Below are 18,493 nucleotides of genomic sequence, written 5' to 3'. Positions count from 1 at the left end.
CATTTGACATAATTCATATTGAATGTGAGGGATTTATACATTGCATTCCACCAAAATAAATCATTTTGACATAAATGATTCTTGGGAGAGTTCCAGTCACAATTCAAAGCCAAACCGGCTCCTCTGACTCGGAAGTCCTCCCTTGCTCACCCTGTGTTGCACCAGCTGAATTAAACAAATAAAGATGTTGGAAAATTGAATGACTCTTGACTATTTACTGAGCGATTCATCAATGACTAAATCAAAACAAAATTTAAATAGTTTAACCTTGCGTCACTACTAAAAGTCATCATTTTCAGTGTTGATCTTGTTCTGATGAACACAGAGCTGCTATTCTGGTTGGAACTGGTGAATTAGATAAATCAGTACAGCCTTGCAATTCTGGTCTTGCATCAAGAGCTTGGTGCATTTATTTATGCATTTTTAAGTTGGGATTTTCATTTTCAGGCCACACCTGCCGAGTCTCAGGGCACGCTAGTGTGGCACAGTGGTTGAAAAATACTGATCCAACCTGCTTCTGTCTATAATTAAAAAAAATGTCGGTGTATTTTAATATTTGACATTGTTTGATATGTTTGGAATTGGAATATTGCATTGAGGATATTTTCCTACATCAGTCTGGTATTGCTCCAGTATCTGTTAATCCCGAGACGTAACCTAATGTTACTTACCGTATCGTTGTTTTACCCCCTGAAGATATTGGGTTAGGAAATATTTTTGTGGACCATATCGCATTGAAATAGGTTACTCGACATATTTTGTGTTCGTGAGCACATGGTGGATCTCTCATCTCCTCAGGGGTCTTCTGATAGTGTGCTGCAGTGAGGGGATGCTGTTGCTGTATTCTTTGTGCTTTTCCGGGGTCTGCAGGAGCATTCATGCTCTAAAGGCAGACTTATAAATGTTTTATTGAATCCCCCTCTCCTTGAAATTGCTGCTGAATGGAAAAAAAAAGACCGAAAATCAAACACTGCCTTGAGAACCAATTTTTGACAAACTTGTGAGCTTTGGTGCGCTGTTTTTTTTTTTTTTTTTTTGTCAATTTGTCTATCCTGGCTCCCTGCACCACCGTTTATTTCCATTAATTTTGTGTGGTTTGTGGATAACGTCGACAAATGCGCTGCTATTGGAAATTTTTATTTTAGTTCATTTATTCAAGACTTTCACTCAAATGTATCTTTTTTCTTCTTCAATGTGTCATTCTTGTAACCGTACCGAAGCCGTTGCTTTGATGAGGAGGTGCAATTTGTGCTCCTGTAAATGCACATGTGCCTTCGGTCTAACAGGATGCGCTTACGTCCTTTTTATATATCACTAATAACTTTGGACAATCTCTGTTAACATGGTTGGAATCTGAAGTTTGTCAGGTCTACAAATGTAGCCACTGAGATACGACACTATGTTTGTGGCATTTGCTTAAAAATACATCTTCTGATGAAATTGTATGCACGTTTTGCACACTGATTGTGCCAGCTGTAATGAAGGTTCAAGCGAAAGGGAAAGACAAACCAAAGTGACGCCGAAGGAAGACGAAGACTGACATGCCGAGGGGGTAGGCGATGCAGAATTAATGACTGTTCTAATCATGAGTTGTTACGGCCTCTCCCAAGAGCCCATTTCTATTCCTTCCATCGAGATTGTCTCTGGACATTCATTAAACTGGGCAGCGAGACAGCGGGCAGGGGCAGTGTGGAAACATGAGAATATGGTGTATTGATACACTGTCACTCTTGTTGCCGGCCCCTGTCTAACAGCTCAAGGAAATTAGGCCTGAGGGGAAAGAAAATGAAAATAAACCCTCGCTCCCTTTGCGTGACCTGCTCATATTTACGAGAATGACTGGTCTCAACACCAGTTGCTAATGATCTACAAGGATCAGGATGGAGTTTTTGAGTTCCGCTGTCACAGATCTGAAGATTGAAATTTCACTTGTCACCTTGCCAGTGGCTGCTTGGCACTAAGTACAAGCTTACGCTGGCCAAGCCAGAATGCGGCTAAATGAATCACAATAACAACCCAATAGGCAAACTTAGCCGGCGCTTAATAGGTGGCCTTGAGTGTAACTAATTAACTAGACAAGTGAAAAGAGAAAACACCGCAACCGCTGTGAAAGTTGAAGTGGAAGGTTACCACGCCAACAAGGTCGAAAGACATTTGTGTTTTCTTTCCCCAATTCCTTTGTTCACTTTGTTTGTTCTTTGTGGTATCCTGAGTACAATTTACAATTAAATAGAATAGGCGGTGTCCTTGTAAAAAATACCTGAAGTTCTACGCATTTTGATTGATTCGGTGGATTGGTTCGTCTTGCTTTCATTATAAATACAAATCTTGATAAAAAAAAAACGAAAAAGAAAAAATGGCGTGTTTAGAAAAGTAGTGGAATAAAAAGGACAGATATTTGCTTTAAAATGTAGTGGAGTAGTTGCAAAGAAACAAAATGAACTTAATTACAATTATTAAGTACAAAAAATACTACTTTACTTTCCACCACTGCCAGTTAGTCATCACACAGATGCTGAAATTCCATTATTAGCCAAGCTCAATGGTTCAGATTTGCTCCTAATTAACAACTAAAATGGCTTTAATTTATGGATTGAGAAAGGAAAAGGGCCTAACTAAATTACAACAATACATAAATATTAGTATAAGTACTACAAGCAGATTAATGCAACATTATTAATGCAAAATGATAGCCAAGAAAACATAGTTAAACACTGAGAGGGGAATTCACAAAAGGATTGTGTTGCTTTTGCAGCCGCTAGACCTGCACAAATAACACAAAAAGCATGTAATTCACAAAACACCTGCATAGGGTGAAATGCACCCCTAACTGCGTTGCCATGCAAATAGCGTCTCGGTGCGCCAGTGCTTTTTGCAAGTATTTAAATTAGGTATTATTTATACATTTTATGTAAAATTGGTCCCTTTCTATACAAATGAGCGTTGTTGTAAAAAAAACATCCAATTCACAAACACCGGCACTAATAGCCACACACAGTTAGAGGGAAAATCATTAACCCTCTGCAGAGAGTTGGTGCTAACTGCACGGAAAAATCGGCGCGAAGGGAGGTCTTACTGGTGCTATAGCCTCGTCAGGATTTGGCACGGCACCGGTGCAGCACCCCCAAGGATTTCCTTACAGTTTTACATTTTCATTAAACACTTTAAATCATAATAACTACTGTCCCAAAATGATTGCATGTTTTATATTTTATTTAAGACTGATTAAGTGTAGAGTGGCATAAATGCGAAAGGTAGACTCTCCATCCGTTTCTACAAATAAAACAAATGAACAGTGTGTTTCAGATGTATTTAATTTACTCCTTTTCCAAACAAAAGACATGTTGTAAAGTATGTTAGGGGTTAATACTCCTTTCGGTGCCTCTGACCAAGGCACTGGAAAAAGAGCTGGAGTTGGTCCCTGAGCGCTGCACTGCGGCTGCCCACTGCTCCCAGGTATAGGATGGGTCAAATGCAGAGGATTCATTTACCCCAAAGGGACTAACAAAATATTATAAATGAATGAATGAATGAATGAATGAATGAATGAATGAATAAATAAATAAAATAAATCGAGCGAAACCCCTAACCCATCCACACAATCGCTTCTTTGTGAATTGGCCCTCTTTGTGTAGATGCAAGTGAAGTTTTATAGTTAGTATTTATAGTTTTATATTTACACTAGTCTGATTACTTTCGCTTGGTGGCAATGGCAACATAAGTTTTGGGAATTTTCACAACAGTAAAACAACCTTCCTTGTCAACGCTGCACTGTTCTGTCCATTTTTCTGATCGTAATGCACACTCGACGCAATATCAAATGTAATGTATTACAGTGCACAACCTGTACATTTCACTGTTTTGTGTTATATTGCGAGACCCCACATTGAAAAAAAAATACCCCATATTTGGGAGCCATTAGGCAGCCATTTTGCTAACCTCTGCATCTAGGATTGTGTTTCCTTCCTTTTTAGGGACAGTGTGTTGGGGATAGGGCTGAAAGAGGCTTTTTATTACAAAATTGTTATTCACAAACCTAACATCTACATAATCCCGAACCCTTCTGCAGCACTGCGATGCTCCTGCTTTTCATGGTAAATAATAAAGGGCACCGTTTCTCTGATAATCTGATTTCAGTCCCGGCTCTGTGAAAACATTGGCAACTACAGCGAGCACCCTGTGGGAATGAATATGCCCATCTGACGCAATACGAATTTTATGTCTGTGGTGGCGCCAATTTGCCAAATCTCAAACATTCCTCCCGACCGACATAACATGACTTGACGCTGAGAAAAATTACGAACTCACTATGAACGCAGTTTCTGGCTTTGCATCAGCATGGGGATTACTACAATAGGCGAAGGAAAAAAAAAAAAAAAAAAAAAAAAAAAACCTCACGTAGTGTAGAAAATTCTACACGGGTTGCTTCAGCTCTCCCCTTCAGGGTGAATTTTCGAGTCGAAAGACAAGTGTTGTGTATCTGATCAAAGTCAAGGGGACAGCGCCGTAATCCCTCCTCAAGTAGCATTAGGTTGCTGATGCTAGGGATGTAAATGAGCTCTGCTAAAGCAGTTCTAATCCTTACCACCACCATCTTCTTGGTATTTTAACTCTAGCTTTGGAAAGAGACGGATCCCATTCTCCTTTTTTTTTTCCTGAAAAATCCATAGCATACCCTAATGATTCGCTTAGAAACACATTGCATCGCCTTTAGCGCCCCTTTTCAGTCCCTAAATTGCTTTAGAGAAGCATACCCCAAAAGCTGTTCGATGGCAGTTTATATGCAGGCATATACAGATGCTATGAGGCATTACTGTATATACTGTAGATACAGCCTTTTGAAATTGCTCGACCTGTGATGCATTCCCCTTAACGCAGTTCTCTGAACCACGCCGAGCAGAGCACTGCTGGGTGAATTATCATGTATGAAAGCCTCTCAAAGAGACTACTGAGAAACCTTTAGAAGCACTTCTGTAGCATAATAACTACAGTACACCCACCATCCATCCGCATCCATTTTTTTTCATTTTTCCTCAGCGCTTTCATTGACTGCCCCAGTCGAATAATTAACGACTTATTTGTTTTTTCTTTTAATTGTATTTCTTTACCTGTACTGTCAGTATGCTGGGCATACGACATATAACGAGCATGCGAGTATTTGTTGAGTTCAACTTCTCAACCTGCAATTCCACTTTTTATTCATTCATTAATCATCAAGAACTGCAGCAATACCTCTGTACTGTTTGCGATCTGTGGGATGACAAGAGCACAGCTTCTTGTCAGACAGAACTGACATATAAGTGAGCTTGTTATTGGCCGACACGGTGGTACAAATCTCTCCTCTGCACCCTCGAGAAGCGCCGCTGGTTAATGAATGTCATGCAAATGAGAGATTCAACATTTTTTTTCATTCCAATAGCCCACTTAAGGGCCTAACCTGCGCACTGGGCTGTTTAAACGCACTGGACACAGGCCTGAGCAGCGGGGTGGAGCGGTTGGTGTTCCTGCCACCTCCAAAGCCTTCTGCGTCGGCTAAATTTAATGCACAATATTAACCACTCTGCAGACTTAAGTCTTCTTTGCCATTTTGCTATACATTCATCTTTGTCTTTGTTTAGCACTTAAACTGTCTTGCCCCTGACTTTTTTCAACACAAACTCCGTTAGAGGTCTGAATTCTCATTTTGTGAAGTTAAATAATTTAATTTTAAATAATTAATATTTATTGTCAATAGTAAACCTTGTGACAATCATGGAGTCTGCATTTCCCTTTCAGCCCCTTTCAAGACACAAGTCTGTCATTTCGACATAAGTTATGGCTTAATTTAGAAGAGAGGTTTTTCTTTTACGCACCACCAGAATCTGTCATCAAGTTCATAAAATCTCTGTTACAGTTCCACTTCCGTACGTGACTTGTGGTGTCGTTTGACATTTTCAGAATCCCCACTTTCACCAGGTTTTCTCCACTTATGTGTTGCTTGTGAGAAGTGGTCAAAAAAAAGACAAAAGAAAACATTGCAGTCTCTTCAGTCTTTTTTCTGAACTTTTTACCCTAAACAAGGCACGATAAAACTAGTATTTTTCGTATTATTTGTAAATGACAGTATGCTTTCTATACTTATCCATAAGTATCCATAACAATCCTCAATCATCTCAAGAACTGAGTGGAAGGGGCCTAACCCTAATAGCTAGTTAGCCAGGTACAATGTAGAGCAAGGTCAGCTCACTGGGTGGGCGGGGCTTCCCAATTTGATATATATGAGTGTATGGTGAAATCAAGAGTATCAATATAAACAAATGACTGAGAGATTGCTCTCAAGAACAAAAATATCAATATCAATTTCTACCTTCTATGCAGAGGTTATTTTCAGAGACAGAACAATATACATGTTGAGTAAAGTTAATTGATGTTAGAAATAATAATAGATGCTGCAATTTTGGCCCTGCCTTTAATGGAAATCATTGGGAAAATCTATGGTTAATTATTTTCGGAAAGTTGGGACTCGATGAAGGTCTTCACAAAGGCGAAACAGAAAATTCATTCGAGCCTTGGTTGCCAGATATGTGCACTCGCTGAGGTTTGTTAATTTGTAACGGCTTGTGCTTTTTTCTTTTCTTTTTCTTTTTTTGCGCCCTCAGCTGGTCCTTTGGAAATTTCTCTTACAGAAGATTTATCTTAAGCTTCCACTCAAAGTACCGGGAACTTTTAGTCCCAGGAACTTTTTTTTCCAGGAACTAATAGGTTCCTTCAGCCCGTTTTTGCCCATTTCCACCACGGGCTAAAGACCCGTGAAGATTATGCAAATGAGTCCATTGATGTATAAAAATGTGACGTCTGTTTTAAAACGTCATGTTTGCACGCGACTATGCAACTCCTCCAGTCCAGTAGGTGGAGGTAATGCAGAAGACTATACACCAACAAGAAGGATAAAATGGACGAAGAAAGACAACCAAAGTGATAGTGGTTGTTTCTTTGCTTGCCTTTCTTTATCTATTTTATTCTACTGTTCTTGTATTTACTGTGTTTTTTGTAGAAACCTAACATTTTTAGAATAAAAAACAAACTGAACATAGTCTGTTTGTGGTTACATGCTAAATGCTGCGATTACTCGACCAATCATAAATGTTTAGTGCTGCAAGCCCCACCCCCAAAAGTTCCTGGACTTTTGAAAAGTACTACCCCTGAGCAGTGACTTTTTGGTTGCGTGGACTTTGTCCCTGGAAACTAATGAAGACCCTGGTCCCCGTGGTGGAAATGCACTGAGTTCCTTCAAAGGTTCCTAGTTCCTGTAGAAATTTCCTGCAGAGGATGCATGGCTTTTGTTGGGTTTAGAGGTATGGTATGACCCATTTCAATTGAAATGATTAACCATGAAAGAAAAACCATCTGCCATGTGCCGGTTAATGGCACGATGCAAATCCGTGGCTCCCCTGGAGTCGGGGGCTGAGTGCTCGCTGGCTCCGGGTAGTGACGAGGTCTGTGCAAGGGGCACTGTAACCTAGGTATACATTAAATCTGCGTTTGTACATAAACTGTTATTGAAATGTGACCGATAAGATTCACATTTCTCAGATAAAAGAAAATCCCACCAAATACCAAAAGTTACATAGTGCTAGACTTCAAAGTCTGGACTTCAAACCGAATTCAATGGATGACACTCGTAATTTCTATTTAGTAAATATTTAATTGAAAAAAAAAAAAGCTTTTCCCACAGTTTTAAAATAAAGTATGATTCTCATTTGATAGACTCCAATTGGGTTTTTCGGTGCTTGTGATCCTTCAAGCTGCTGTACAGTGGGATAGCAGTTTTCCTTGCACAGTGAATCTTAATTGGGTAAATCACACAACTCCATCAGGGCCTTCGCAGACACCCTGCAGATATTTGGGCTGATTGCGTTTGAGAAATCTGTCCCTTGTTAAGTAATATTCAAATGAGGAATATCTACGGAAGAAAATAATTGTGCTGTTTTTCCGAATTAACAACATACGTTTTCATGAAAGAATAAATCTGCTCTGACAGCTCTGAAACAGTGGGAGATACTTGTGTCTTTAAGAAATATAGACGGCATTGTGATAAGGTTGTCGACTTTGCGCGGGCACCTCAGGACTTTGCAGTTGTTCAGACAGAAAAGCCCATTCTGATCTGCTGGACATTGCAGTGTTTCTCCAGGATCAGTTGAACCAATATGGCATGCTTCACAGATATAGGATAATGTATCTGAAATGCATTCCGTCTCTGTAGGAATGAGAGCATCTCGCAGGATCCCAATCCTGCTCTGTTTGGTGTCTGCTCTGCTCTCAGGGCAGAATTGTCTTTTTCAAGAAAACGTATCTCATTAATTCTGAAAAATAGAGCAATTGTTTTTTTTCATGAAAACTTATCTTGTTAATTCTGAAAAAAACAGGGCAATTTTGTTTTTCTCGAGTGAATGCATTTCACTTCCGCACTCATCATCCTAACATGCTATTTGATTGCACCAAACAGGGCATAGAAAAATCTAGATTGGTCAAAATGAAATTAAAAAAAAATGTTATCTTTAGGACCATTGAGCTGTACTTAAACACTTTTTTATTTTGTTAACTGTCACTGTATATAATTGTCATTGCCTTGAAGGTCCATTAATTGTAAATACAAGCTAAAGGGAAAATGTTAGAGTGTATGTTGAAAACATGCGAAAGTTTAACAACTTTTTTTTTAAAGAGAATAATCTCTAGCTCCAGCTCACTGTCCAGGAGATGCAACATTGCATCCTATTAAATCCAGCCCAGAAGAGTTGCAGTCCTGTTGACAGCGTGGATGTCAACGGCACCATCTTGTACTTCGGACTCCACTGGACACAGTTGAAAGTTCAAATGACTCAATACCACAAGCTGTTTTCAGAAACCTAGTTACCGTGGTGAAACTGACTACCTGCGAGATGCAAAAAGTTTAATGGTCGCTTATGTCCAAAAAAAATGATTGAGTAAGGCAAAGCATTCCCACAGTAGTGGCACTTGCTTTGTACAGAACCCCAGGATAAAGGGAGAATGTTTTTATTTATTTATTGTGCTGGCCAATTAGTGTAGGAATCCGTTGTATCCAATAACTAATTGGTAGACTCAAATTAGTTGCGCTTGTTTGCTTGTTTTGTGATAATGTAATTATCGGGCTGATGACGTCGGCTTATGTTTTGAGTCGTTACTAATTGGTGCCCCCAAATGACTCATTTGTTCCCCCGAACCCCTCGAATTTAAGCCCTTGGATTACTGAATGAATTCCCCATAAATTAGGACTCAAAACAAGACAAAAAGCCAGAGTCATTGCCACCTTAACTTTTAATGTTTTCGACATTAAGAGTTAGCCAGGGATTCTGCCAGGCTCTGAGACATCAAATCTTAATGAAAATAATGATTTATTTGAGGCCACATTAGTATTTTGAGAGCACCGATTATTTATTTTGGAGAATGGATTACAAACTCGCGCCTCAAGAGAACAAATTACTAATTTGATGGCACAATTACGAATTTCAATTGGGGGCTTTGTAGCATTTTGCTCCTGACCATCGTGCAATGAAATTATATAGAAATAAGCCGTCACTTTTAAAATCCATATGCAATTGCTGAAAACCGATACCTTCCATCGCAGCCCTCTCCGCTCAAAGAGACCTCGGTACATTTTAAATGGAAATAATTTAATTTGCGACGAGTGTTTTCATCAGGGTGTGCAGAGAATGAGATTACACAATTAGGGATTGCCTCTAAAATTGCCGAAGGTTAGAGCTTCTCCCAATGGGGATGTCACAAACCCAATAGATGTTGTGCCTTTGAACAAGCTCTTTCTTTTGCAGAATATCACTAGTAATAAATGATGCATAATTATCATTACACCCTCATAACAGACCTTACATACTATACTATATGTAAGAGATCAACAGTCAATCCCTTTCCAATGAGATTTGTGTGTATTTGACGAAGACACTGTTGTGCCGGCGAGATTTGTCCATTGAGTGAAGTGACATGGACGACGGCTCTGCCAGTCCCACCTCTTGCCTTAAATTGTTTGCTTCTTGTGAATTTGGCCTCGAATACATCCCACGTCCAAAGTGTTTGTCACTTGAATTATAATTCATAGACGGTCGGTCCTCAAGGCTCCCTCTCCGAAAACATCCGCCGCTCTTCTGTTTTTCAATTTCAGTTTCTTCTTCTCAACTAAATGTTTTTTTTCCAATTTACATTTCTGCCTCTAAATTCTTATTTATCTATTTATTTGTTTGTTTATTTATTTATTTATTTAGTTATTTATTTACTTATTTACTTATTTTTTTATTTTTTTATTTATTTATTTATTTATGTTTTCTGACTGTGAGACTCTGACTGTGACTGACAATCATTAGTCAGCTCTGACTATGATTTTTTAAATTAGTAATTTGTCATGTGAAAGAAGCGAGTGAGCAATGATCGGCATGTGGTTTTGTTCATGTTGGTCGGTTTGCCCATTTGGTGTGTGTGTGTGTGTGTGTGTGTGTGTGTGTGTGTGTGTGTACATGTGTATGTGCACGTATGATCGGCATCACCGACCATTCCTTAAAAAAATTACATTTTCATGGTGTGATTTCACTCTCTTTCATATATTCATCTTTTGTCCCTGCTTCATTCTGGTTTTCTTTTGTTTTTATTTATTTATGCGTTCCTATTTTATTTGAGGCCTGAGTTTTGAATGTAGCTTTTTATGCTTCAACTTTTGATATTATATGTTGAACTTAGTAATTTTTTGGGTTGTCTGAAAGCACTTTGCAACGTTGTTTAGAAAATTTATGTGTGTGGGGGGGGGGGGGGGGTCACACTCTGACAACAATGGACCGGGAGAGGTTTTTGAATCTATTACCAATTTGAATTTGTTGAACTTGATTGGACAAGATGTGCTTCTTCTTCTTCTTCCTCTCTCCTCGTCGTCTTGACAAGGTTTTTTTCTTTGTCGCACCACCCTTGTTTATTTGCCCCCCTTTATTCCTTTCTAACTATGTCAGCCACCCTGTCACTTCCTCGATACTTCCATCGTACATATTTAATATTTTTAGCTGACACTGTCATCCAAAGCATGTTAGTTATTATGTGTGCAACAATAGAATCACACCGATAAATCCGTTTCTGTATTCGCGTCATGATGAGCGTAGCTAATCACAGGTCAGAAGGCAAGAGTCCCGATGAAACAAGATAACCGTGGAATGACTATCATCGAAATTTCTGACTGAAAATGTACCTTGAGAAAGGCTTGGGAAGTGTGAAGTGAAACAGCTCAGCTGGGCAGAACAGACCTTACTAAACAGGCCTCACAAGGGCAGCAGGGTTGGAACATGTTAGGCTTTCTGTGAGGAGCTTCATGAGGTCAGTTGTCATGGCGAATCCGTTGCATTTAAGCCTCATATCACTGCATATGGTCGGTGGGGAGCGGTGAAGAGCTTATCATCATCAGCACTGATATTATTGTGAGCCTGTTTGCACAAAGTGTCAATCAATTGTATTGGGGAAAATAGTAACCATAAATGTAGATACACAAAGTCACAATGTCCCATTTTCCTAACAAGCAACCATATTTATTAAAACAAGCGCGAAAAAACACAAACCATGACCCGTCATTTTTTTCAAGGGACTTAAAAAAAAAAGTCCAGATTTGCGTTTAATAAGCGGAGTTGCAAACCGATTTCATCCTGCAACTTTTGGAAGAAACCAATACCATAGCGAAACGGTGTGTGTGACTTTGAGGTATGATCTATGACATAATTACATGAATATGTTTGACTCATAATATAAAATGATCATAACTACATATTATAAAAAATAATAAGTAATAAAATAAAAAAAAATAAAAACAATTCCGAATATCAAAAACTGGTGGGGCATGTGCCCCCCGCCCCCCAGATTTAATGGCCATGACTCCTCTGTCTGGGAGCAATGAATCCTCCTTCACCAGCTGGCGGTCAATAGACAAATCTGATCGTCAGAAATGCAGGGCAACCCGCTAAAGATCTTTATTTATTTTTATTTTATTTAACCTTTATTTAACCAGGAGAGTCCTATTGAGATTAAGAATCTCTTATTTGAGCAAGACCTGGCCAAGACAGGCAGCAGCAGAAAATAAAAACACATGCTGTAGTTACAGACAGAAAACACATAAGGAGACAAAAGAAAACAAAAAAACAAGCATAGGGAACTCACATTTCAAAATATACATTTCTAGCTGTCATTTCTGTAATCCGGTAAATTAAAAACATTGACATCTTAAGGAATATGCCTCTAATTCTTTTATTTGGGATTTAAAAACATTAAACAAAATTAATTCATTGATTAATTCATGGAAAAAAAAAGTGGCGGTAACAAGTCGCTTTTTCACATTAAAGGAAAAACAACTTATTTTGAAGATTAAAAAAAAACAGCTTTAGCCTCAGCTTTTTCCCAGGTACTGCACACATGGCTTATATAACCGAAGGGGTATTTTGTGGCCTATTCCTAGAGCTGGTAAACAACAAATGTTTGGTCTTATCTTTTTTTAGAGCAAGTTTCAGTTGAAGTAGGGTATTTTGCACAACAAGAAAGGCATTTTACAAATATTCCATGGCTTGTACAAAAGTTGACGCACAGCAGTATATAACAGTGAAAAGTGAAAATGAAAATTTGCACCTGACACATTTTGACCCAGATTATTTATATAAATTGTGAATACAAATGGACCTAATACAGAGCCCTGTGGAACACCCCTTTATGCACTGAGCCTTATCACAAAGGAAGTTAGAACCAAGCGCCTGCTTGAATGGATTGCGGCCGCTAATTGCACCATGAATTGCTGGCGGTCTTAGTGTCCCATAAATGCCCATAAAGCATCTAGCCACTGTATGCTTGCCTGTTTTACGAATTATCAATCTTAAATAAATATAAAACGTACAATAATTGTGGGACAGTAGTTATTTTGTTGAATAACGTGTTTAATGAAAATGTAAAAGTGTAAGGAAATCCTTTGGGGTTCTGTGCCGGTGCCATGCAAAATCCTGACGAGTACCAGCAAGCCCCCCCCCCCCCCCCACCCCCTTACCAGCAATTGGGATTTAAAAATAATCAAAATTGTTCGACGTGAGGATTGGGTGGGGGGGTTATTTATGCCAACCCCCTGGGAAAACACGGTCCCTTTCCGCCTGTGTGTGTCCCCGGGGTGGGGACCCGAGTCTCCCTCAGGACACCCACTTTGCCCCCTGTGCCTGCCTTTTTTTGCTCCATGCAATTACCACCAGCTCTCTACAGATGGTTATAGCTTCACTCCAGCTGTGTGTAGCTATTAGTGACGGTGTATATGAATTGGATGTTTTTTTCAACAAGGCTCATTTTCTCAATACCTAATTTAAATATGTGCAAATACCACTGGAGCACCGAGATGCTATTTGCATGGCAGGGCAGTTCGGGGTGCATTTCACCCTTTCCAGGGGCTTTGGAATAAGTTGCTTTTTCTGTTATTTGAGCCAGTTTAGCGGCCGCAAAAGCAGCGCAATCCTTTTGTGAATTCACCCCTAAGTTCTAAAACATCACGGTCAACTGTGTCGAAAGCTTTGGATCATCATCATCAATAAAGAGTAATGCACAATGTTCTTCTTGTCAAATGCAGCAGAATTATAATTTACCACCCTCAGTGCAGCTGTGATGGTACCATGTTTTTTTTACTTTTTTTACATACTTTGCTTTACTTCAGTATGAATGTTAAAAGAATAAAAGACTTGTTAGTATAAACAGACGACACTTAACACTGACATGGACTGCCATGCTGCCATCTTGATCTGAAGAATGGAATCAAATCTGTCCAGCAAGGTTCCAACATCTATGGGAAAGCCTTCCCTGAAGAACGGCGGCTTGTGTAGCAGCATAATGGAACCAACTCCATATTAATGCCTGTGACTGGGGAGATTTTTGACCAGTAGCTATCAACATTCTATTTGTGTGTGTGTGTGTGTGTGTGTGTGTGTGTGTGTGTGTGTGTGTGTGTGTGTGTGTGTGTGTGTGCGTGTGTGTGTGTGTGTGTGTGTGTGTGTGTGTGTGTGCGCACCTGCTAGAGCAATTTTATTTTTAATTTAGGGCAGAGCCATAATGCAGAGGTGTATTCTTTCTTTGGCAACAGATGACTTAAGAATGACCATCGTTGTGACCATGTGGCTGTTTTCTCTGGGAGAGAGACCAATGGCTTTGGAGTGGCAAAGCAGGGGCGTTCGCGACCCTGGCCTCAGAAGCTGCCCCTCCCTCAGTGCACCAGGATTTATATATTTAATGTTCACACGTTGCACATGCTGAAGGAGCAGAAGACAGGATCCATATGGGAGAGCTCCGATGCAAATGAAGAGGTGTGAGGGAAAGGCTTAGTTGAAGAAGGTGGAAAAGATCGTTTTGGGGGACACAGTGAGATGTAATTCGTTTCTAGAAGAGTGCCACAGCCGGGACCCTTCTTAGATTTCCCTCTTTTTCTATTTGCAACTTCTTTTTGGTGAATCAGCCTATTTTATTTATTTTATTTTATCTTTGTGTTTGTGTCTCTTTTTAGATTTTCATTCCTAATTCAGTTAGTTATTTTCTGACATAAGTTAACTGCAGTATGGAATGTCAAAGGTGTTTTAGGGGTGATCTGCGGAGCAGTCAACGTGCTTTGCAAGTGATGTTACATTGTGTAGGTACATGTAATATTAGAATATATGTATAACAGTATAGTAAAATACATTTTTAATATTGTAAAATAGTAGCGAAAATACTGACATTGTGATAGTAGTAGTGAATATAGTAGTAGTTTATAAACATAGGTCCTCTGCCTCAGCATTTTTTAAATTCCTTACTGTTTCTTTTGTCCATTTAACATCTTCTGCCAATTATTTTTTATCTGTCTGGTCATTTCTTTAATTCTAGCTCTCCCTCTTTCTCTACTGTCTTCAGTGTCTTTCTGTTAAAAAGCACTTCTCGCTGTAGCTTTGAATGAGTCCTCTTTTTTTTTTCCCCCTTCTCTTCAACCCAAACCTTATTTTTCCCGCTTGCTCTCATTCTAACCCCCAACAGTCACAAGAACACCTTTCAATGCCCCATTATCAGTTAAGGTTATAAAGGCGATATGGCTCACGCTGTCAGTCTCTGTTGTGCTTCTGTAATTGGAGCCCATAGCCAAAATTGTACCTGAAAACCTTAGAAGAACTGAAGTGCCTGTGAAGAAAAATACATCATATTACAATATATTTTTCTTCACACGCACTTAAGTTACAAGGTGACTTGTATCCACAAAATAAAAGCCCCTCCTCCTTTGTCCAGCCTTAAGAATTCAATTATGCCCCCGGTAAAAATTATATGCATGTGGACATTGGACGTTATTAACCATTTCCTCTCTCCCAGCCCCCCCTTTGTGAATTTCGTACGCCCACTTCCCGGTCTCCTGATCGGTTGTGTAATGCAGCATTGGGGCATTGTTCCAAGCCTCTTCGTAGATGTGGATGGCAGCTTTGACAGCCCCTGAGTGGAGCGTTGAGCCATCAAAGGTTTTGACTGGCAGAGCCAAGTGTCAGACATTAGCTCTAAATGATGTGAAAACTGTGGAAGCGCTGCCGTCATTACAATGTTTTGAAACAAACCAGGAGAGAAAGAAAGATAGGGGGACAGCGACTAACAGTCATACGATAGATTGGAAGGCAAATAAATAGGAGAGAGAGAGAGAGAGAGAGAGAGAGAGAGAGAGAGAGAGAGATATCTCATTACACCAGAGTGCTGCACGGCCCACATCGGGTGGGGAAAAATATACAATTTCACAGAATTCTAAGCATTGTTTATCCATGTTTGTTTGTTTCCCCAAACATATGGGAGATTGGAGGACAAACTGATAAATTGCTGTGACTAAGGGAGGTTTGGTGGGAGAAGGGAGGGCCAAGACACGGGGGGGAGCTTCATACGTCTATTCTTCTTTTTCCTATCACAACAATAGAGATGAACAATTTTGGTTTGTAATGAACGTTGTCTCACAAGTTTTCCGTCAGTGCAGCGATTACATGAGAAATGGTTTAAAAAATGTTTGGTTTGTTGGTAAAATCAGATTTTTGATTTGAATTGTTGCCACCGCTTACCGTCTCTTAGGGAGTCAACCACACGCGCACCAAATAACCCCCTTTCCCCAACAATGCAGGCGTTATCCGGTGTTATCCGATGACCCAGAGTAAACGTGTCTCCTCCGATTCTCCCCCCTGCCCCCATTTCTTTCTGTTGATTGACAGCCGAGGATACGTGTGGCGGCACCCTGAGGGGCTCTAGCGGGCTCATCAACAGCCCTGATTTCCTCAGCAGCGGCGGCGACCCCTCCGGAGCAGGCACCGTCGGCGGCGGAGGGGGGCCCGGCAGTGGGGAGTGTAAGTGGACCGTCCTGGCCGACCCGGGAGATACCATCTCGCTGGTGTTCACCGACTTCCAGATGGACGAGAAGTCGGATTACCTGGAGGTGGAGGGCTCGGAACCACCCACCATCTGGTGAGTTTGAGTCGTGGGGATGAGTGCGGGGAGGGGATGGATACGATCAACTATCAAAACATCCTGTGGCTTTCTGTACCACTAATTATAGGCATCACAGTGACGCAAGCCAGCTAATCTTTTATGTCTCAAGAGTCGGGAGTCACTCCGGCAAAATAATTGTTTGTTTGTTTGTCATTTGTTTCGTTCGTACGTTTCGACCGTTCGTTTCGACCGTTCGTTTCGACCGTTCGTTTCAACCGTTCGTTAGTTTTGCTCGCTTTGTGTGGCGGACCAAGGGTGCGTGGTCAAGCCGCGGCTGCAGACGGCCGCATGGCTCCCTTTCCCGCGGCCACCAAGCTGCCCCGAGTCGGACCAATCGGAGCCGTGCAGGCGCAGGGAGCTTTCTTAGTGTCTGTCTGTCTTGCAGAGGGGATCGCACAGGCAAACACCATTTACTCCTGCGCTCAAAATCATCATTCTTTATTATTTATACTTGTGGCCAGCGAGCTTTTTTGTTCAATGTTATAATAAAAAAATTTTTTGAAACCACGGCCGGTTAGACTCTGTCTCCCTCCGTAAACCCCTACCTGTGGGCAGAGACTCCCACACTTTGGTTGTTTGTTTTGTTTGTGGCTCAGTAACTCCAGCCAGGCACAGGGGCATTCACTGAGTCTCGATTTGTGTACAACAAGAGCCGGCATCTACGACTCACAAGCCCAACCACCCGCTTAAGTTGAGATTCAGTGTGTGGGTGAGCCAAGAGCGAGGAAGTGAGAGGGATGGAGTGAGTGAATCTTTGAATTGCAGAGTGAAAATAACTACTGAGGATTAAATTAATATGGAAAAAGGTCAAGACATGGTCATAATTCATATGGAATGTGACGTTTTACACTACAACAAAATATATAATTGTGAGAATTAAATGACTCCTTTGAGAATTCCATTCACAACACAGAGACAAACGATTATTCCGACTCTCTGGTCCATCGCTCACCGGAATTCGTCCGTCGCTCACCCACGCAATATCTGAATCAAAGGAAGAGACGGGAATTAAAAACAAATCTTTTTCATTCACGCGGCGAGAACAATCTCCAAAAACAGACAAAGCTTTCAACCCTATCCTTTATCTGCAGTGTTGGTAAGCTAAAAACTAAACTGTTTTTTATTAAAAGAAAGAATTATGGGGGCATGTGATAGGAGATTTTACGGCCTTTGTTTTGGCTTGATGTAAAACACCCCCCACCCCAGCCCGGAGAAGCGCAAAAGACACAAAATGGGTTTGACCCCCAACCTCGAGGCCGAGGTCACCCGTCGCTCCACGTGCCGCCATCCTCCAGGTTTAGGTCATCCTGCCACCCAATAATTAGAACCACTTTTAAAAAGCGCTAATCAATCGCCGCAGCGATGAGCGCCGCTGTCCCTGAATGTCGCTGCCGGGGACCTGGAGAAGTGGAGGGGAGAGCGAGCGAGGGAGCAGGAGTCTGTCAGACAGAAGGCTAGAAGTGAAAGAGTCAAAAGGCGGGCGCTGGCGTGCGTGGCGATGACTGTTAAGTGCGGCGTGTTGACACGGCTGGGGAGGAGAGTGACGGCCGCTGATTCGGGATGACTTTGACGCGCTCGGACGGGTCCCCGGGTAACCGCTGCTGCCTACTTATGAAAATTTTCCAAATTAACCCTTTCACCGACCGCCCACGGCTGTGTCCTCTTCGACCTCAAAAGCAGACGTGTCAAACTCAAAGCCCGCTGGACAATTGTATCCTGCCCAGGAGATAATACTTTGTCTATCAGAATTGGCGGTTATAAAGCACGCACAGCATTAACACTACAAATCCCAGACTGCTCTGCAATAGCTGGCGCTTTGATGCCAGCTATTGGTTGAGACGTGAATCAACGGCGGCAAGCCCCTTAATTGACAAACTCATCAGTCTCACGCTCATCCTGTCACTTTGGTTCAACTTTAAGCTAAATCTAGCCCTACCAATAATGACCAAACGAAAGGTGGACTTTG

At 40.9% G+C, this 18,493-nt stretch overlaps 1 protein-coding gene across 1 annotated transcript in view; it reads left to right on the top strand.

The window, feature by feature from the left end:
• Window positions 1–18,493, top strand: part of LOC307234379 (CUB and sushi domain-containing protein 3-like) — a gene marked incomplete at both ends in the record, with an annotated part of 277,445 nt that overhangs the window by 69,108 nt on the left and 189,844 nt on the right. The window contains one exon of the mRNA XM_080006075.1: window positions 16,254–16,503. Coding sequence (XP_079862201.1) covers window positions 16,254–16,503 — 250 coding nt within the window. The remainder of the gene's footprint in view (window positions 1–16,253; window positions 16,504–18,493) is intronic.

Source organism: Zeus faber, assembly GCF_960531495.2.
Source record: "Zeus faber genome assembly, chromosome: 8".
Taxonomy (NCBI): domain Eukaryota; kingdom Metazoa; phylum Chordata; class Actinopteri; order Zeiformes; family Zeidae; genus Zeus; species Zeus faber.
This window is presented reverse-complemented; position numbering and strand designations above follow the sequence as displayed.